At 49.1% G+C, this 22,026-nt stretch overlaps 1 protein-coding gene across 3 annotated transcripts in view; it reads left to right on the forward strand.

Moving 5' to 3' along the window:
• The window catches only part of NHEJ1 (nonhomologous end-joining factor 1), a 76,719-nt gene extending 57,975 nt beyond the window's left edge, over nt 1–18,744 (forward strand). For all 3 annotated transcript variants that reach the window (XM_012724768.1, XM_012724772.1, XM_012724774.1), the window contains exons 7-9: nt 16,985–17,102; nt 17,669–17,781; nt 18,258–18,744. In XM_012724768.1, coding sequence (XP_012580222.1) covers nt 16,985–17,102; nt 17,669–17,781; nt 18,258–18,332 — 306 coding nt within the window. In that variant the 3' untranslated portion in view covers nt 18,333–18,744. The remainder of the gene's footprint in view (nt 1–16,984; nt 17,103–17,668; nt 17,782–18,257) is intronic.
• The last annotated feature ends 3,282 nt before the right edge of the window (nt 18,745–22,026 follow it).

Here is a 22,026-nt window from a genome sequence, read left to right on the forward strand (position 1 = left end):
GGGGACCATCTTGCAAAATTCTACCAGCCTTATGCAATAAAGAATTCAAAAGTTTTTTAAAAAATTAAGTAAATGACAGGAATTAACCCTCTCACTTTCCTCCTGCCTGAAATTGCTTAGAAAGAAGGAAATCTTTAGAAGACCAGGCTGCTGCTTCCCCAAGTGTTCCTCACTCAGGTTCATGCCTTCATTTCTAGGCTTTGGGATCAGTTTTAGGAACTATTTCTGTACAAGGCAGAATATTCTGGAGCCCTTTCATAGGTGAGTCTCTCTCTTTCTCTGATTCCCTCTTCCCTCCTCCCCCATCTAAATTTTATTGGGCCTCTTATTCTCTGCCAGCTTTTTAAAACATCTCTTCCTGGAACCTAACCCAGATATAATTTAATTGATACATTCATTGCTTCTCTCAGCTTTCATCTGGTTTTCTGCCGTTGGGACTGTGTATTACCTCAGTGAAAATGTTTCTTTCTTCCTGTCCACCCGCAGAGCTTTTTCTGTGTTCTGGTGAGGATACCTCACCTCCTGCCTGCATTTATAAGAGGTGTTCCGACCCTTCTCTGGGAACTGGATCGTAGGCCATCAGGAACGGGGCCGAGAACCTGACCCCCCCTACAGTTGCTTGGCCCCGGCTCTCGTGAAGGTCTCTGGAACCACATCAGGCCTGGGCACAGGAAGTTGGCAAAGGCTAACCAGTCTCCATAAACCAAGGTTTCGATGGTATGGGGGGTGTGGGCAGGAGATAACTACTAAGTGAGCATCAGTTGTGATGAGTAGTCCTGCACTGTAGAGATTACCAGCCGGGGCTGAGGTCCGTAGTAGTCAGGACTCCCCCCGATCAGGAGACCAGGTCTATCGGTCCAGAAACCCATTCTCTGCTTTTATTCTTCCACAGACCCTGCAAAGGCCACATTGGCAGTTAGGGTCAATGGGCGCGGGAGAGAGAAAGCTGACTTGCCGAGTGTTTTCTTAGCCATGTCCTTTTCAGGAAGGGCCCATGCCATCTTTCGTGTCCCTGGCCAGACTTTCCTTCATCTTCCCATAGGAGCCCTTCCGCTCCGGCCAGTGGCCATTGGAGTGGAGTGCTGGGAGGATTGTTATTCCCTGGAGTAGGAATCAGAGGGAATAAAATTCCTCTCCTACCCCTCTGTCTTTGTCTTGGTGGCTTGGAGGGCCAAAGCCTTGACAGATAATGTTTTATTATCAGCAGGTGCTCAAGAAGCCCTGTAACCAGAGCCTAAATGTGGTCCTTTCCTCATCCCTCACCTGGGGATGAACCCTGGAGAAGCTCCTCTGTTCCCAAGGGTCAGCCTGGTGTCAGGGCTGTCTGTTCTTGCCTCCTAAGCGAGCCTGAGGGTAGGGGTAAGCAAACTCAAGGGGAATTCTAAATCCACGAGATTATGGCTTCCTGCAAGGAAGTAGAGTCAGGAAATGCTAAATTAAGTAACGAGGACAGCCTCTCTCTTCAGTGAGAGTATGAGATGCACTGGTACAGTTACCTAGAAATGACCTGGACATTTTCGGGTGCCTGGGCCATAGCCAGGAGAGAGGACAAAGGGGGTGAGGTTCCTGGCGGAGGGACCAGAGGTCTCAGGAAGGGGCTTCTAGCGTCAAGCGTGATCACGTCTGTCTGGGAAGTTGCCTCCTGAAAGGCCTGTCTTGTCTCCTCTGCACTTCTCTCTGCAGCTCCTCTCCCCACCGCCCACCTCGGCTCGCCATGGTGCTGCCATGTTTTGTCAAGCTCTGACTTGAACAGATCTCTTTACTGCCAGTTTCATTCCCCCGTACGCATTTTCTCTTTAATGCCTCCACGGGCTTGCTTACTTTCCCAGGACACCCGATTTTAGTGTCGTCACTGGACATGTTTAGGTCATTCCCTCTGTCACCACTGCAGCCGGAGACAGATAGGTGCCTGCAGGGAGCAAGTGTTCTGAGCACTCCCACGGCATGTGACGGGGGCCAGCCATGACTTCCTGGCATTACGGCTTCCCAGCCCTGCAGAAGGCCAGTCTTCTTGACTTCGTGGAAAGCGATAATGCCCCATCCAGAGTTTTTTATTTCTAGAACCTCAGATTCCTTGGAATTTTTGCACTTCTTTAACTCAGAGTCTGGGGCCAGGCACTGGTGCGTGTCTTCGAGAGCATTTCCTCCCAGGGACCCGCCTAGGGCGGGCCTCGGTGTCACCACAACGCCGTGTTAGATCATGTTCACTTTTTGATGCAGATGTTTGTTGTCTTTCTGTGTTTTTGAAATGTTTTTACTATGGAATATTTATTACACACAAAAGAAAGTGTACGACCTGTGTAAGGCATGAAGACAGTCCACGTGCCATCTGCTCACTGCATCTCGGGTGTTATCCAGCCCCCAACGGCCCACTCCCCTTGCTTCTCCTCTGCTCTGCCTCACTGGGGTCAGGAACAGTGAGAAGAGCAGCCAGAGGAGCCTTGAGGTCAGTCTCGCCCTTTCTTCACAGCATGGCCCCAGGCCTCTGTGTCGGTCAGTGGGCTTGGGACCCCAAGCACCCCGCTACCTCTGTACCAGGAAAGCTGTCAGGGAGCTGCTCTCCCCCTCCCAGTAAGACAGAATGTCTAAGGTACCTTTTCCTAGAGGACCTGTCAGCTTTGGCTTCTTCCTCCAGCCATTCCTGCCTCCCTCTTGCTCTGACCGTCCATGACCCGAGGATTTGCAGCCATTCTAGTCGTCCCTGGCTCCTGTATTGATTCCTCACCCCGGTCCATTTGTTCTGGCTCCTCGGAGCTCAGCTTCTATGTCGATGGAGACTTGCCTGCCAGGGCTCGCCACGCGGCGAAGGCAGGCAGCACGCCCTCCTCCCCGGAGGCAGTTGGTGTTATTAATACCTTCTACAGCGAATTCATGGAAATCAGCGGCTCTGGGCTTTAGAGTTGAGACTGTATGTACTGTGAAATATTAAGGAATTTATACTCCAGGAGGATGTTAACATTCACAGATATACATGTATATTGTAAATGTGTTTCAAGAAACTCATTTATTTAAAGCACAGCAAGGCACCTCTCAGAGCCTGATCTCAGGATACTTAGCCAGGCCCTGTGGGAGCTAAAGCCACCTCTTCTCTCTGGGATCTCAAGATGCCTCACTTCTGTCCCTCAGTCTGCCCCATGGCTGCTGGTTTCTGCTCCCGCAAACCTGACTGAGTGTGGTATAGTCTCGCTTGGTTGCTCATCCAATGAGCTGTAAGTGGCCTTTTTAGTTCAGCACCTGTTGTTATCCAGTAAGAATCTTTGAAGCAAAAGTGTCTTCCCTGGTGCCCATGAGCCCCCCAAGAATCCATGCTCAGAATCCAACATTTCAGAAACTGGATGGGGGGAAATTGTATCTGAATTTTCATCGACCTGTAACTGAAATTTACCATTTCCTTCATTTGTAAGTGGCATTAGCGGTTTCTGTGACCGTGTCACCAATGGTAATCCTAGCTATTTTCATGTCACATTATAATTGCTGCTGACAGTTCGTGCTCGTCGCTACTTGAAATTATGGCAGTTATTAGACCTACTAGCAGATCTTGTAGTTTAACGTGTTAATAAAGGAGCACTGAGACTTTTACTGATTTTTTTTCAAGAGTTGAATTAATTGGTTTCCTTTGTAATCCTATATATTTTATTTTATGTATTCAAAAGGGTCTTCAACCTTCACCAGTCTGCCAGCAGAGTGGCATACCAAAAAAATGTATAAAAAAGAATTCATGCTTTATGACTTTGGGGTCATCTGTCTGATGGAGAGAATATAGATTGGCCTAGGGATTGAGTTCTCTTGATCTAATTAGCTGGAGACTGGAGATTAGGGCCCTGTAGTATGGGTATGACCCCCTGGTATTACCCTTTCAAGGGGGTCTGTGGGTGAATACTTTCAAAGATGGGAGCTTAGCTGAGCTGGCCATTTTAGTTTGCTTTATAGTAATTTGTATTTGATATAGAGAACACTTTTCTTCCATAATTGCGTTATGCTATCCATCCAGAAAATATGCAACGTTGGTCCTTAAAGGAATCGGGCAGTAGAGTGTGGATTGATTGAGATAAACCCACAGAATGCCCTCCTGAGGGTACTCAGTAGCTTCATATTATTATGGTAAAAAAAATCGCAGTTAGTGAGTGGAATAACAGCAGAATTTTGATGTTGGGGAAGAACTGCCCCCCACACACACACACACCAGCCCCCATCATGGGTCCTGGGAGAACAACTCTGTCCATCTTCATCTTCTCCAGGTGTTCTGTGTTGAGCCAGTTATGGATGGGCTCAGTGTACTCATCGAGGGTATGCAAGTCCTTACACCAGGAACACAGCCTGAGACTATCTGCTCAGAGAGAACCGGGGGAGATTAAGGCTGTGGACATGTATCCCTGTGGCCTGGGGCTGCCTTAGAAATTTGAATGCAGAGATTTTCAGAGAACCTCACACAGATTTTGCTGCAAAACATTGTTCCCCACACGACACTGTTTCCCATAGGTGCACCATTAATTGTAATTGATCTGGCAGCATTGATTCGGGCTGAGGCCAGATGTTGACTGTTGTGGACTTCCCTCCCACTCTGACTCAGCATTCTGTTCTGACTTAATGGCTATACCTTTACCCCAGCTCCACTCTCCAGATCATTCCATGGCTTCTGTTTGCCTCTAGTGTGGGTTAAGAGGAGGGAGTTTGGGGGTGGGGCTCAGAAATCCCTGACAAGGATGAAAAATCCTGCCTGCTTTTTGCTGTTCTCTCAGAGAACACCATGCATAGACCTGTATCATAGAACTGAACGTATTTTGCTGAACCCACAATCATTCACTTGTTTCTTTGGACCTAGAACAATCTGACACAGAGAAGATGCCAAGTAAGTGATTCTTAAATGACTAAATGTATTTGTTTCTGTGGCTTGAGTCTTTCCCTTAATTCTGCTTTTTTGCACATTACCTCCTGCTAGGATTTATCCCTTATTTGCACAAAGGTGTGTGTGTGTGTGTGTGCATACACTCACCCTTGATCATTTCATAAAGAATTTGAAGCCGCTTTTCATTAAACCCCTTGAATTGTCTTACCTCTCAGTTCGGAAAAAACAGGACTGACCTATCCCCAGAGACTTTGCAGCAGAAAACACTAGAGTCTAATTCAGCATCTCTACACTACAGACTGGCTTTAGCTAGAAGCAGCCCTTGGGATAACATCTGACCCAGTGGAGGGAAGCTTCAACAAGAGGAAGCAGCCACCTGAGACTTTCAAGGCCTTGAATTTGGAAAGTGCTGAGAACTCAGCATTTCAGGTCCAGTTATGCCTTCTCTGTGGGACTTAGGCCCCCCCACCCTGCCTTTATGCTCCTCCCCCTCTCCCCAGCCCTTACACCCCTTACCTGATGTTGACTACTTTTGCCCTTAGATTGCTGACGTGAACAGCTGCCTTGGGAAGAGCTGGCAGAAGTGGCTCTGAGTGGTGCTGTTCGCCGCAGCTTAAACTCAACAGGATTGAGAGCATGGGAGTCTAGAACTGTGAGAGGGAGAAGCGAGAAATCCCCAAAGTTCCAGCCTTTTGTTTCTTGGACTCAGAGAGAGGATTTATATCTAACTGAGCAAGTCCAACGAGGATCCTAAGCCAGAAATGGAATAAACTTCTAAGCCTGCAGCAAGTGGAGACTAGAGGCTCCGTGAGGGCAGAGACCATTGCTGCATCCCCAGACTGAATTTCCCGCCCTCGCTTCTGAATCTGATAAATATTTGCAGAGTGAACCTCATCTCTAGGAACTCATGGTCTCCTCGGAGAGAGAGGAACTGAGCAAATCAGGCATTAAAAATTACCGTAATTATTTGGAGGAAAAAGAATAGAGTGCTCGAGCAGCAGCTACTAGCCAGGGCACCAGCAGCATTTGAAGGGAGATCTGAAAGGTGAGAAGGAACCAGCCCCTGAAGAGCGGGGAGAGGGATAGAGAGGAACCACCCCTACGCTCCTGCTCCTGGCCCGTAGTAATAAAGCTGGGGAAGAGGCTGCAGGCCTGTTTATCTAGATTCTTGGAGGTTATTTGTAGAAAAAAGAAGGGTCTACTGTTGATTCAGGGTGAGTGCATTCACCGCTGCCCCACCCCACACCACTCCTCTTACATATCCAGCTTTGTTTTATAATGGCCGCTGGTGTTGACTGGGAATCAAAGGCTCCAGTGTGTGACTGGCCTTGAAGAGCAATTACTTGTTTATGTGTCTGACTCCCCGACCAGACTACGAGCTCCTTGAAGGCAGTGGACTTCATCTTATCCTTAGGACCCAGCAGCACGCTCTCTGGCACGCTCAACAGCTTTGTGAAGTGACTGGACTAAATCATGGTATCGATAGTTGATATTTACTGAACGCTGTCAATGCTCCGGGCGGGCGAAGCGGTGAGCCTGCTCCTGAATGATCTCATTGAATCCTCCCCATCCTCCCGAGTGCAGGCAGCCTCTTATTCCCCTTAGGCAAGTGGAGAAACTAAGGTTTAGAAAGATAAAGTAGTAGACTTGGGATTGAAAAGTAAGCAGTTCATCTCCAGAACCTACACTTTTTCTAAAATATGTGCTTTTCTGTTTGCCTTTCAAATAGCTAAGCTTGCTTGGAATTCTCAAGGGAACGGAATGAATATGTCACATACATTATCTCATTCCACACTCCTCACAGCAACCCTCGTGGATAGGAATGATTTTACTCAGTTTATAGGAGGTTTAGGCACAAAGAGATTAAGTCCTTGACCAAGGTGACAAAGCGAGTCTGCAGTGGTCTTACTGTCAAAGCCAGGCCCGTGACTCCATTGTACGTGCCTGACCTCTGAGTGCTCTCTGTGGCACCCAGCGCCCTCACTGGCAGAGGTCAAGTCCCTTCAGAGCTGTCCGGGCCTGCGGGGAGTCTGAAAGTCTGTTCCTGAAAGACATAACAGAGCAGAGAACAGTAGAGAGGAGTGGGAAAATGAGACTTAAAAAAAAAATTGCGATAAATTTACAGTGTCACCACATTTATGATTGGTGATGTATAATTCAGTAGTCTTAATATAGTTACAAGCTTGTGCGACCATCAGTACTAATTCCTGAACATTTCATCACCCCCAGGAAGAAGCTCATACCCATTTGGAGCTCTTCTCCACCCTCCCCTCCTTTGCTCTTGGAAATTGCAAATCTACTTTCTCTCTCTGAAAGGCTTTGTCTTTTCTGAATATTCCATACAAATGGAACCCTGTACTATGTGGCCTGTTGGTGGCTTCTTTTACTTGTCCTTGTCCTTTTAAGAGAAGCAAGAGTCACTCTTTCCTCTTATTATGCCAGAAGAATATGGCATGGCATGGCTAGACTGTTGTTGAGCCATTCATCCGTTGGTGGGCAGTTGGATTGCTTTTGTGGGGTTATGAATAATGCTGCTGTGAACGTGAGCTTTCATCTACACGTTTTTATATGAACTTGTATTTTCTGTTCTTTTGGGGATACACCTCAGAGTACAATTGCTGGGTCATATAATGTTGTGAGGAGCTGATAAGTTGCTTTTCATAATGGTTTATCTTTTATTTATGAACTTTTTAAGTTGAAGTGTAAGATACATGTAAAAAAAAAAAAAGGGTCCATATCGCAAGCTTGAAGAATTACTCACTATTCATTATAAAATGAATTCAGTCATGTAATGAGCACCCAAGTCAAGAATGCCAAAAATGTCCCCAGTACTCAGTATCTGTCCTCTCAAAGGGCACCCAATCTCCTGACTTCTGTCGGTTTCATCAATTTTGCACATTTTGAGCTTCAAATAAATGGCCTCTATGGTATTGATTCTTTCACCTGACTTCTGTCATTCAACAAAGTGATTCTGAAATCCATCCACGCTGCTGGGGAGCAGTGTTTTGTTCATATCTGTGTCATATCTCACGGCTGTACTCTGCCACGCTTTTTATACATTCACAGGGGCATAGGCGTAAAAGTGGAGAGGATACTTGTAGCTGTGCCTAGTTTAGTTTTACCAGGTCCCAGGACTATATCAACCTCACTAATGACTGTTGCAGTTCTGTGCATTTGGATGTAATTATAGGTCATGTAGATATGCCCAAGCCTTTTGCCAGTTTTCTCTTGGGGTGTTTGGGTTGTTACTGATTTTTAAGAGCTCATATAGTGTTCTCTGCAAACATATCCTTTGTTGATTATATATATTGTAGGTATTTTCTCCAATTCCATAGCAGCCATTTTTACTCTCTTCATTGGGTCTGCTGATGAATAGATGTTCTTAATCTTAATGTGGCCCAGTTTATCCACCTTCAATGCTTTGATTTGTGTCCTGTTAAGAAATCTTTACCTACCTAAGGCCATGAAAATCAGGCCCTTATTACTTGTGTGTGTGTATGTGTCTCTGTGTGTGGTACATCACCCTACAGAATAAGATTTTGCAGGGTGGCGAGGGAATTGTGTCACCCTACAAACCCAGGCAGCAGGCTGGGTGGGGGCAGGGAGCCAGGGAGTGGCAGTGACCATGGTCTGTGTTCCAGCTGTCAGGCGTGTAATCAGAGTGAAAGAGAATCCCTTTGGTGGCCGGGTCCTACAGAGACCACTGCGGGGTCCTCTAAATCACCTCTGTGCACACAGACCCAGCTAACTGTCCTCTCTTCTCAACTCAAACAGGAAAAAAATGCAGCATGCATGTCCGCGTGGTGTCAGGGCTTAGAGCTTTCAAGGCCAGACCCCTGCCTCAGAGCTGTGATGTCCTTCTGTTATTAAACCCAAGGCTTTTTCTCTCTGATGTCTACCACCTTATTCCTGTCCGTCTGGGGAAAGGAGGGCTGGGGGGGGGGCTGCGTTTGAGAGGGGTGCTAAGCCATTGTCAGGACTGGTGGCCCCTTGCCAGTCCGGCAGGAGGGTCTCACAGCCCATGGGAGCTGCTTATTCTTCTCAGAGGAAAGGAGGAATGAGAGTTGCTACTGCACTTTCTGAGGGGTTCTGAGGATTTGTTCCCACCACCCCCCTCTTACCACTTTCATCCCAGCCTATGGTTGCTCATTAGCTGCTCTCCAGACTAGAAAGCCAGGGTTTGTGCTGGCTGGGCGGGGTCTTGGGACAGTTTAGGCTCTGCCCACCCCAAAGGGGAGGGGGTGACTAGGGAGTGAGCAAGGGTCGAAACTTAGGCCGCACCAGTTGCTTGTCACCTTGAAGAGTTCCACCTTGTCCAGCAAAACCTCCTTCAGAGGAGCCACCACAAAGGGCCCTTATGAAAGCAGCTGCCCTGCCCCCACCTTCGCTTCCACTCCCTTCCCCATTATTTTTCTTTTGGGGCAGAGCAGAGGGGGCTTCCTGCAATGACTTTGAGGGGCTGGACTTATTTGAAAAGGAGATTTAGCATCTAGAGCCTTCTCATGGCAGAGATTCATTTTGCTGGTTTTCTAGTTCCTTCCCTGATGCTCCAGTCAAGTCAGACCTTCCTTCTCCGGAGGGCACATGTCTCTTCCTTCTCTCAGTCTTTTGGGGTTTTTGGAGATTTAAGAAAGAAACCGAGAGCTGGCTTCCGGTACTGCTAGACTTCACAACAGGGACCAGCTTCCTTCTGGGGAGGGGGAAGGATGGAGATGGAGGTCCCATTGGGTGACTCAACAGAGTGCAGGGACTCGAAGGTACAGCTCAGAGGTCACCTTCATTCTGCCTCTTCCTAGCTATGGTCTCAATGGAGCCACTTAGCCTCTGTGAGCCTTTGTTTGCTCATATACAAAGTAAGGATTTGGTGCCCAGCAGAGAGGGAGATCGGGCCACTGTGGAGAGTAATAAATGGTGGAGCATTAAAATGCTTTGCCTGCGACCAAGCACATTGAAAGCATTCCAAAATGTTCATTGTCCTAATGTTATTCAAGGCTTGTATTTGGGCCTCTGTCTAACCTTTCTCCCCATCTCCCTTTTCTCCTGACTGTGCAGTTCAGGGAGTTAGCTGCCAGCAGAACCAGAAAAATCTGAATAATATAAGTAGAACTGGACTTGATCTCAAGTTGCTTTGAACTCCACACCTATCTTATCTCCACTGTGTTTCCAGCAAGGGGAGGTGGAGGGAGAGGTGCAGGGCCTTCAAGATTATCCCATTTTGAAGGACAGACCCCAGGAAGTGACTCGGGGATCTGAGTAGGCTGCAGAGGGCTGGCCTCCATACTCCTGCCTTGTTTTGAAAGGGGCGAGACAGACCGGCCGCTGCTGTTATGGTCCCAAACGCAAGGTTGCGCCCAGGCCTCTGTGTTTTGTCCTCAGCCTGCCCGGTGCCGAGCAGGTGGGCACTCGGGAGCCGGTGGAGGTCAGCAGCACAGGGCAGGATGGCCAGGGCAGGTCTCGCACGACACAGACCCAAACAAAGGAAACCAGACCAAACACAGGACAGCGTCTCGCCCGCTCCACACGCCCTCTCCAAGGGCAGCGTGCTTGGTACACTTAGGGCACTGTCTCCCACCCAGACCACCAAGGCGTGTGATCAGTGACCTGAGGGAGCGCAGCAGGGCCTGTGAGGATGACACAAGAGGAGCCCTCTGCTCGGATCTTGTGGCTTGCTGACACAGATCCCCCTTGAGAGCAAGGCAGCTGCTGGGAAATCTGAAGTGAGGAGAACGGGGAGTCTTCAATCCTGACATCCTCTCCATATGGCCTTCCTGTTACTGTTTTCCCCTCGATACTGAAGATACCGAAGCTGACCCCCCCGACACCCATGGCTGGCAACGGCCTGGGTGTCGTACCTGCCCATACCTGCCCCTCATGTTCCTCTCCCAGTAGCCTTTGCTGAGCACCTGCCTGCGGTGCTGGCCCACGGAGCGGCAGTGAAAGTACCACCTCGGAGACCCTCCCCTAAAAGCAGGTGTTGGTCTCCTCATTTTTGTGGCGAGTGGACAGAAGCTCCTCAAGGTGGCAACTTAGCCTTGGCCCTACGGGGGACTGAGGAGTGGGCTAGTGGTGATGTGGGTAGCAAAGCACCCGCGGGTTCCCAGCCTGGTTTCCGTGCCCGGCCTCCCCGATTCAGGCTGTGTCGAGTCACTGAAGGGCTGGATGAACATGTGTTTTGGGATGCTGTGGAGAAAGGTTAGGCTGGGTCAGTCCTGGCACCCCTGTACAACTGGTGAGGGCATTTCTTGAGTCTGCTTGGCACTGGGTGGGGCCAGCCCAGGAAAGTCTCAGGGTGCCTCAGACCCCAAGAGGAAAGGGGCCATGTCTTGGGCACTTACTCTACTGTCTCGTTTCATCCTTTCGTTAATTCCATGATGCAGATGTTGTGTGTCTCAGTGACTCCCCAGATCTGTCCACCTGTTCATATCTTTTTTCTTTCTCTCTCAAAATAAGGCATTGATTATAACGTGCCCAAGTGTTCCAGTTACCAGTTAGAAGGCCTTAGGTACAAAGCCAAGTCTTTCTTAGTCTAGTCAGAACTTAAGGCTTGTTTCTGCTACTCTCTCTCTCTTTTTTTTTTTCCTAAAGATTTTTCCCCCTCTGATTCCTGGATTTGTCTTGCTTCTTGCTCTTTAAGTGAGATGCCACGGTCAGCTTTCTCTCTGGAGACCTTGCTACTTCCCTGGGCACTGCGTTCACCTTTCCTTCAACTCTCACCCTTTTGCTACCAAAGCTGAATTTGTGTTTCCACCCAGGAATCATTTCATCAGGGGTTTTATCTTAGGGTTTTGGCTCGTCCCTCCATAACGTCTACATGACCCTGCGTGGAGTTATCCTGACTCCTCTCCCATCCTACACCCAGTACATCAGCAAATCCTGTAAGCTGTACATTCAGGTACATCCTGAATCAGTCACTTCTCACTCCCTCAACTGCTCCTCGCCTGACCACGCTGCCATCACCTCCTGCCTGGTTACTGTGTCAGCCTACTGCGAACAGAGCTGTCCAGTTCTCTTGTCCTTCTCACTCGAAGTGATCGTTTACAAATATAAATTGGATCATTTCGCTCTTCTGTTGATCAGTGCTAGAGGCTTCCCTTCTTGCAGAATAAACCCTCTAATATATTACATTATCTCACAATTTCCAATCAACACGTAGACATATATCCACATACCTCTGGTACAGGGTGACTACTTAATGCACCCTCCATGTTGGGACACTTGTGAGAGAGATGGGTGTTCTGTTAACAAACAAGAACAGGTCTAAACTGGGGTGGACCAAGGTGAACGGGGAACTTGGACACTGGCCACAGTCACGTAGATCATTCTGGCACTTTGGCTTAGGTCTTTTAAAAATGTCACCCTCTCAGGGAGGCCTTCCTTGACCTCTGTTTAACCTTGCAGCACATTCCTGCCCCACCCATAATGTCTGTGCCGATTTATTTTTCTCCATGGTGCTAACACCTCCTGACAGAAGTGAGTACATGTTAATTAGCTATAAAACTAAACTTCAGGAGAACTGAGGACATTTATCTCTTGTGTTCAGTATGCTGAACCCCCAGCATCTGGATCATCATCAGTACATAGGTAGTCGGTAAATATTTGCTGAATGAATGGAATGGGGTTGGGGAGGGAGGGTCCTGTTTCTTGAAGTCTTTCTTATTTGCATCCCCTTCCTAAATTATTTTTCTTGTCTTTCTATTTATTTTGCTAACCCTTTGGTAATTTGAGACCCTGGAAGAGTTTTCCAGTGCCCTAAGCAAAGCTAAACGAAAGCGACCATGACTTCCTCACACTGGGAAGGAAGCTTGTGCCCACTCTGGCTGCGCCCATCAGTGCAGGAGGGAGAAGAGGCACTTTTTCCTCAAGGAAGTCACTCATTGCCGGCATCCCCAGTTGTGATAACCAGGCCCTGGGGGCCACGCCAGCTTCTGGGAAAAGGGGGCTGGCACCAGAACCGAGGACCCGCTCGAGGCTGGAGCTGGGGGCTGCGGTCTGCACGCTTCCGCCTTCTCTTCGGTCTGTCTGGCACCCGGGGTGGGCCGTGGATCAGGGCCCAGCCTTTCCTCACCCAGTATCCTCAAGGTTTCTTTCCTGAAACAGCCTCAGAGGAAAAGGAGGGTGAGATGGATGGAGGCAAGGGGTGGGCAGACCTGTTATTTATTGTTGAAAATGGTAACGGGGTCGTTCTCCTGCCTGCCTGTCACTGTCAGGCGTTGCTTTCCACAGGCCTCTTCTCTGCTAAACAGCAGTGGCAGCTCTTCCTGTCCACCATGCCTGCTGCTGCTTCTCCTTTCCTTTTCAAATATCTAATAATATTATATCTATATTATCTAATAATATCTAATAATATTATATCTATATTACCTACAGATATATATAATTATATATGCCTGTATGTATCTTTTATTTATATATCTACGTAAAGAAAGAAATTGGCAATTGAATTAGCTCTCACAGACCTGATGGAATCAGAGAAAAATTTCTGGACATCTCAGGGTGAATTTCACACTTGATGAAGATGGGTGTCACCCCCACAGGTGGGCTTGGGCCCTAGGAGCTCAGATCAGAGTTTTGTGCTACTGTAAGGACAAGAGAATTAATCACCCAAAAGGTTTTATTTAGGTTTTCCTGAAGCTCTGCCATGGCCCCATAGCAGGGGCCAAAGTTCCAGTGAATGGGAGATGGGAGAGTAAAGTAGCTGCTGGGTCTGTTGAAAAGTCATGTCAATAAGTAGCGAAGAGAGCGGAGGGAAAGAGTTTCTGAAATGTAGCAGAAAGCCTGAAAAGGGAAAGCTGGAGGAAACTGATTCCTCCTCACTGTGTCAATATATTGGGCTGTCGGGAAAGTCATGATGCAATACGTCACCCCAACAGTTGGGAGCCAAAGAGGCGGGGTCCTGTCCTGTAGAAAGCCACTTTGTGAAACCAAGAAAATTCCCACTACCACATCCTCAATTCAGAAAACCCAAGTTCTTGGCAGCACGTGGGAGAGGAGTTTAGCCTTCTAGTTTCATTTCCTGTGAGATACATGCACACCGGCCTGTTCTTCACACCTCTGTGTCTCAAATGCTCCCTCCACCCCCAGCATTTAAAGCCTGATCTCTTGGACCTTAGCTTGATGGCACCGCCTCTGAAGCTTTCTCTGGGACTCAGACCGGCCCTCTCCTCTCAGGTTCCTATCTCCCCGCCCTCAGCTCTGTTCCCCACTTAGTGTGGAGGGGCACCACCATCAGCCGCCCCCACGTGGGGTGCAGCTCCTGGAGGCAGGGATGTGACTGACCTCACCCTGTGCTCCCTCGGTCCTGTTGTGAGCAGGGAAGGGCTTTCCCCGCCCCAGCTCTCTGGTGCGAGCACACAGTCGACTCAGTCACTTTTTTGCTGAGCAGAATTGATCCTGGGTTAATCAGATGAACACATTATACAGTAGACGGACCTGTCTCCTCTTCCCCTCCCACTCTGGGCAGTAACGGCTCTCTGGCGAGTACACCTTGATCCAGGCTGGGGTACTTATGCTGGGGGGCACCGCTGTTTGCTTTGCTCAGTCCTGACTGAGGTGTGCTTTCTTTGTTTTCTGCCGCCAGCCCCACCTGGCCTCTCCATTGTCCCCAGCCTGGAGTGGATGTTTCTCCTGCCTGAGCTCCCTGTCTCCACCTCTCCTCCCCCACATATTCTGGGCTCTGCACAGCCAGGGGAAGACTGAGGAGCAGCCTCTCATTCCTGCGGCTCCGGTTAAGGGCAGCCACTTTCTTTCTATCGGCTCACTTTTGGTTTCCTGAGAAAGCTTGTTCCTGAGCAGACTGTCTGGGAATACAGGACCCAGTGGCCTGGGGTGGGAAAGATGGGGCCTGTGATCTTCGGAAACCTGCTCCCCTGTGGATAGAAACCCTGCTGTCGGAGAAGAAAACGGGAGGGTGGTTGTATACATGGGCCCTGAAGCCAGGCTGTCAGGATTCTAGTCCTGCCACACCACCTTCTTGCCTCGACGCCCCAGTGAAAATGGGGTCACACTGCGCCTGCCCTGCCCCTTCACTTACAGGTGGCTGTTGAGCCCCACCTATGGGCAAGTGGTTCTGGGAGCCTAGGAAATAGCAGTGATGAGGACAAATGACTTGATACATTAAAATCCTTAGTACAATGTCTTGCACGTGTTGAATTTGTGGCAAGTAGATAAATTTTGTCTTCCTAGCACTTTTCTGAGCCAGGCATGCAGCAAGGATAACTTTTGTCAGCAGCAGCAGGGCCAGATCTCTCTGAAACAGGCAAGGACACAGGAAGCCCAAGATAGCGGTTTTTGATTTGGATTTGGGTCCAGGGCAAGCACTGGCTTTCATACCTAGTGCTTCATTTTGAGCCTATGTGAACTGGCTACTGATCACCTTGGAACATCTGAGTCCCTTTGGCCGCACAGGAAGGGCAGATGGAGATGACCCCGAGAGCCCACAACTGTCTCCCCATCTGCAGAAGCTCAGTTCCTCCTGGAGCCATGTGAGAGAGGATAGTTTCTTGATAGTATTAAAGGAGGTCCTGGAGGCATGTCTAGAAGGAAGAGCAAGAACCTCTGGCCTCTTGACCGGCAGGGCTCCTGGCCACAGAGCGCGGCCTTCTGCCAGAGGAGACGGTTTGGGGCTTGGAGAGCTAACGAGGAGGGAGCGAGGTAGAGTGGAGGTATGTGACGTGCGAGCTTGCCTCCATCTCAGTTCATTCCTCCAGGAATGCTACAGAAGAGAGGGCTGTGAGACTCGTGTGAGCACGGGCTAGAAGCAGTCTGCACCCAACGCTCCTGAGTCAGTGTCTATGGTTTCCAGTGTCTATGGTTTCCAAGCCTGATACAGTCTTGATGGGGTGTAGGCTTGGAATAGAAATGTCTGTACAGACGAACAGCTTTGCAGCCGCCACCACGCTCAGGGAAGGAGAACTATGATCCTGGTTGTGGCTCAGAGTCTCCTTCATTGCTTCCTCCCTTCTGTGTTCCACCCTCTTCCACGATGGTTTGCAGGAGTGAACATCCTATTGCAGAGAAAGTGCCCTTGGGTTGGTTCCTTGACTGCAGCCTGGCTTCTCTTGGAGACCTGCTCACTCGGCCCGGAACCATGACAGCTTTCCGGCCTAGGGACACGTGAAGTAGTTCTGGGCCCTTGCCAAGATTCTGAAGTACAGCAGCCTCCACCTCCTTTCTGTGCACTTTCTTGAGTCTTCATTGTCACTTCACTTCTGCTCACCAAGTACAGGGAACTCAGATTCAGCAAAGCATTTTGCAGTGGATATGATTCCACAGTTCATTCCACAGTGAAAGAAACAGATAAATAGAGTGCAATTATAGCAGATTTCTCGCCTTTTTTGAAAAAAAAAATTATTATCACCTCCCTAAGGAACCTTTTAAGACATTTTTTTCCTAACACTCCTTTCAGGAAATTTTAATACCACAGCTGTACTAAAATTCTGTTTATGTTCCTTTGTGCTTTATACTTCAAAAGAGGAAGATTTTTTTTTTTTTACCTCTCCAGAACCAATGTTTACTCCCCTTGGGGGAAATATCACCCCCATTGTGAGTGCATGGATTATAGGAAAGTACAATGGGATAGTCGTAGGGAATATAAAATGGCAAGTGAACCCCTAAATTTTATAAACATTATTTCTCCCATTTCCTCCAACTGAATGTCTCAGCTCCATGAGTTCTCGGTTCTTAGTCTGTCATCCCTCTTTTTCACTCTCTCCCCAATTCTGAATTTCACCATTTTGCTCTCTCATGTGAATTTATAGGTGTACATTTATTCAAAGTAGTAATCTGTATAGATAAGGGGCAGCTTAGGGAAGATGATTTCCTAAAACAGTCTTCTAAGAGATTTTCCATTTGGAAGAAAGAGCCTCAAGAACACTCAAGTTCGTAGAGCAGCATAACAGACCCGACTATCGGGGCAGATAAAGGTGTATGTGTGGAGTTGTTTTTCAGAGGAGAAAACATCCTAACAGATCATTCTGTGGGTCACAACAGGCTTGAATATGGACATTCTAGAAATAAATATTGGCTTTGACTTTACTATATAAATTCTTTTGGGACGGCTGCGAGGTCTACCCATGGGATAGTGAGTCCCTTTTCTCTGGCAATACAGTGTAACCAACAACAGCATCCTCTCCCTTCTAGAAGCTTCCTGAGGCATGCAGCATTGGTGATGGCAGGCCCTTTGTCGACCATCTACAGGGTCTGTATGTGGCAGTGACCAGACAAGCCGTCCAAGAGGCACAGAGGCCTCAAGACGTTGGTGAGTAGCTCCTTCAGTACTTGGTCTCCCAGGGGTATGGAGTTGGGGTGTAGGTGTGTGGTGTCCCTCTGGTGACTCTGGCCACTTGTGATTATTTTTGTCTAAATTAATTAAAATTAAATAAAGTGAAACATTTGCTTCCTCATTTGTTCTAGCCACATTTCAAGAGTTCAGCCATAACATGTGGCTAGTGGCAGTGAAGTTGGACAGCGATGATCAGACACGTCCATCATTATAGAAAGTTCTGTTTGAACTGCTGTAGGTGCTTAGGAGAATTAACTGGAGAATCTGAGAAAGATAAATGTCCCTACCTGAGACATGTCAGGAATGTGTAGAACAATTGGCTGTTTTGAGTCAAGGAAACGCTTCCCACCTGGTGAAAGTAGGCCTGGGGAATCCTCATTGGCCTGGGGAAGCTGTAGGTCAGCTAGAACTTGGGTGAGTGACTCCTTTGTGTGTTTATATATTAGCACTGCACCCCAGCTTTCTGGGGATGCATGGTGAGTGCCAGCATCTCCTGGTATGCAGGCATTTATCACTAGCTTCCTGGATCTTTCTGATTCCAGATCCTCAGACTACTCCCAACACCTGCCCCCAGGAAACTGACAGCCAGCTTCTGAGCCAGCCCGAACAGCCTGTCTCCTCAGCACCATCCCTCCCGGGGCCCACCGAGCCTACCGTGAGTCATGCGCACTTCCTGGGTGGTGTACTGAGAGTTGATGGTACCAGCACCTGGAGTCCCCCAGCCAGCAGACCCGGGAGCTGCCACCTAGTTAATGCTGCCTAACAACATTGGGGGAGATTGGTGACCCCGTGTCTAATCTGTAGACTTCTAGATGGAGGCCTTGGCCTACCTTCCCTTGCTGTCTCCTCTCTGCGGTTCTTGCACTGACTGATGAACCCTGACTCCTTGCCCACTATACCTCATTCCAGTCACGGGCTGTGATGTTGCTTGCTAGGGAGGAGGGGAGTACACATCTCCTGCAGAGTCTTCTGTCACAGTCGCTGCCTGATGTAGATTTCGAAGAAGCCATGCCAGTTTCATCAAGAAGACCTCCCCCTAGCCAGAGCCACGGAGGGAAGGTGTTCCTTCCCTAACATAAGTGAACTGTTGAAAGCCCTTATTAAACTTGTGTTCCCTTTTCCCTCCTGAAGGAAGCTTCAGGCCCTCCGAAGAGACCTCAGCTATTAAAGGTCAAGAGGAAGAAGCTAAGAGGGCTCTTCAGTTAACCCGCCACTGTCTCAGCTGCTGAAGATGGCCTTGAAGGACAGCATCCTAGTGTCACCCCAAGGACCCCTCCGGACAGTGTCTGTGGCACAGGTTCCGCTGTGAGAGGCCACACTGGAAGGGCGCCATAACTGCAGCTCACGCTGATGGGCCTCCTGGGCGGGAATCTCGGCCCCTACCTTCTGGGCACTGGCATTCCCTGTCTGAGTGGAAGCCAGTCTCTGGGAATCCCACATCCTCCTCCCTGTTGGTGAAGGTTTTCTAGGCCTAGACTGCCCTAGGCTTTGGGTATATAGGGCAAGTCTCCAGAAAGGTGCTTAAGGAAGCCTTGTCTGCCTTTTGAGAGTCCTGAGCCAGTCCTGGTATGTGCGACCTGCTCCCCTCTCTAGCCTGGAATAAAAGCAGTCACACTCCCCTGCCCTTGAGTTTACTTTTTCGGTAGAACACATTCAACACTCCCACCCCTTGGTTGTGTCTGGGTGAAGTCTAGGCCTCAGTCCAATCCTTGCGATTCTTCTTATGCTTCTCGACCGTGGCTGCGCTCAGTCCCTGCAGGAGCACTGAGCTTGCGAATCTCTCCATGGTAGGTCCAAGTCTGCGATGTTCCTCTGCCCAACTTGGGGGGTTACTGTGTCTTTTAAATGTGTTTCCAAGGTAAGGACAACAGGTGAATCCAAACACGGATTGAAATGACAGTAAGTTCCAAGCACTGGGGTCAAGATCATTCCTTACTTCCCCTTTACCCCCCCCCACCTCCACCCCAGTAAGAAAAAGAGGGATTTTCCTTTCCCATTATTCACTGCACTTCAAAGAACATAGTAACTAGAAGAACAAGGAAAGATAGGATGACAGGGAACAGGAAATGGCCACAGTAGTTCCCTGGGACAACAGAACTGATCTACAGAACAAATAGTGCTTAGCAGGAAAAATGGAAAGACCGTGAGATGTAGGCAGAGTCTTAGGCAGAAAGCTAACTCTTTGGACAAGTCTAGCGAGATTCAGAGACCAGAACCGTCCCCGGCTTTCTCTGCTAGATTTCCCTCTGTAGGTAAGACCTCCTGAAACTCACCCTGGAGACGTAGGGAGCCGAGTCGAAGGCAGATGTTGACTGGGAACAGAGGCCAGAGGGGCCTTGCCTGGTTTTTTCCCCATCCTCGTACTAAGCCATGGGGGAGTGGATAATCCCAGCAAATAGAAGATAACAATGACAGTAGGGACAACAGCAGAAATGAACAGCTAACATTTATTGGCAGTGATGGTAGTAATTGCTGGGTTCCAATCAGCACCCCACATTGGGTTCCGCAGCATCATGTGAGGGAGGTGCTGGTTCCTCACTTGGAAATGGAGTCCTGAAGTAGTTGGATGACTTACCAAAAGCCACACGACTGATAATCACAGCTAGAATTTGAGCCCAGGTAGCTGAGTGCTTCCCGGCATTATCATGCATGTTACCAGAAATATGCTCCAGGGGGCCTGCTAGGTCCTTTCCTGTCCCCCACTGTAGCCGTCCCCTGTGGTCCTGCCTACTTTAGTAGGCTGCTCTGCTCCCCACTGGTTCTTTGAGGGCTCCAAGGCTTTACCTACTGGCAAAGTCAGCACTCATCAGGGCTCATCCCGAGCAGCTTCTGACTAGGGAGTGCACGGAGGTGAGTAGCAGACCTCGGAGAAACTGTCAGGTGGCTCACTTTGCTCCTTGGTTTCTTCTTGGCATAAGGTAGGTGGCCAGATTTCCATAGCTCCAGGGTCTGAGACCACATGGGAAGTGGACAGCAAGCAGTGAGAACTGCTGGCCCTGCACTCTGGGCTAATCCCTCTGTCCGAAGAGCACATCTCAAGAGCAAGCATCTTTCATTATAGGGAGACCAGGGACTCGTGTATCCCCTAAAATTGTAAGTAAAATTCTAAGAGCATAATTGTCTATGTTCTCAAAAAAAAGGGGGGGGGAATGAATTTTCTAAAAGGTTAAGTAAGAGTTTACCTAATGCCTTTCTCACCGGCTGCCCCCTTTATTCCCAGAGGTTGGGGATATTGCCTGGACACATCCTTGGAGAATCAGCTCCTGGGGCCTGCCTCCAGCGTTCTTGCCCTAAACCCTTACTCCCCGGGGCTGGGGGTGGTGGCTGCGAATCAGTCATCCCGGACAACTCCAGGGAAACCCCTGCCTTGACAAATTGGCCTAGCCAGGCAGTATTCCAACCCTGCCCCTGGCTTGGGCCCCTCCCCAGGCCCCCAGCCTGGCCCAACCCCCACTCCACATGCACATAAAAGGGTCGAATTCTCGTGGCTGCTCCATAAATTTTATTCCGTAAATATTAGTTTTCCCTGTGTTTAATAAAGCAGTGGCCCACCTCCCCGCCTACCCGCCCGCTCCCCGGGGCCGGGGCTGGGGCCAGGGCTGGCTGGTGGGAGAAGGGACTCTTTCAATTGCTTTGGAGTATTTTTAGAAAAAAAAATAATATAAGGTGGTTTACACGAGCAAGTCAGCAAACCAGGAGCAGGACTGGGGACCTCGAGGAAGTTCCTGCAAGAACTTGACCTAAAAAGTAGAGAAATAGCGCCACCTAGGTTGCAAGGCCCACCTGGCCTTGCCGGGCTTCACTCCTCCCCCACGGCGAGCCTGACAGGCAAGCTCTTTGCTGCGAGAGAACGCTGCGTCCCTTAGCCCTCCTGCTGGGCAGTGCCTCCTTTACTCAGGCCTCACCGAGGGCTTTCCCAGCAGCCCTTGAAGGCAGAGCCCCAGCCCAGGCCTGGAAAATCCCACTTACAGTCTTTCTCCTTCCCCCATCAGTCTCCCAGATCAAGGAGTGTTTCCAGAGGCGAAGCAAAGTCGTGGAGAAGAGGTGAAAGCGCTCCTCGCCTTCATCTCCCCACTGAATCCTGAGGAGCTCCTCCTGAAACGCCTAGGGCGTGCTTGGGGTGGCAAAAAGGGAGAGCTGTGCGCCTGGGTCTGGACTCTGAGGAATCCACCCTGTCCACCCTGTCAGACCGAGGCCTGCGTTGCCCTCAGCCTGCAGTGAGCCATGAGGTCAGAGAGATGCTCTGGTCTCCCCAGGACTCCCGTTCCCTCTTCTGTATTTTTTCCTGTGGTACATTTGAAACGCCTTGCCTTTGCCTCCTATTTCTGTAAACCTCCCGTTTCCCAGGGCCCTGTCTTCTCTCTTGCCTGGGCCCGCTGGAGACAGGCAGCAGCCCCTGGTGTTATTTTCTGCACAAGGTGGTCGAAGGCCGGGGAATGGGAAAGGCTGGTCCCAGGTGTAGTGTGATTCTTGACATTGCACTGGGGGCATTTTCTCTCCAATCATTCTGTCCCTCATTTCCTCCTATTTACAAAACCAGGAAGATTTGCTCCAAAGAGTATAGGGGAAATTGAAAATCTCTTGAATAACCCTTTGTTGTGATGTGGTAAGCTTGCTTTATTCTGTTCTGCTTACCTGTCCCTCTCTGCTCTGATGCAATCTGTGTTTAGGGACTATGTGCTCTTCGTGAGATTATATTCTTCGAGAACAGGTCCAGTTTAATTGGAGAAACACCTCTGTGCTGGTGTATACTCCTAAAGGGGCTGCTTTGTGTTAACTGGGTTCTGCTACAATCAGGATGTACTTTTTCCAACCTCTGCCCTGAATGTTTTCTAACTTTTCATTTTCCTGAAGAAGAAACTGTTCAAAAGGAGTAACAGAACACAAAGAAGCCTTCAGA

The sequence above is a fragment of the Condylura cristata genome, unplaced genomic scaffold (assembly GCF_000260355.1).
Source record: "Condylura cristata isolate star-nosed mole 26May11 unplaced genomic scaffold, ConCri1.0 scaffold00002, whole genome shotgun sequence".
Lineage (NCBI taxonomy): Eukaryota > Metazoa > Chordata > Mammalia > Eulipotyphla > Talpidae > Condylura > Condylura cristata.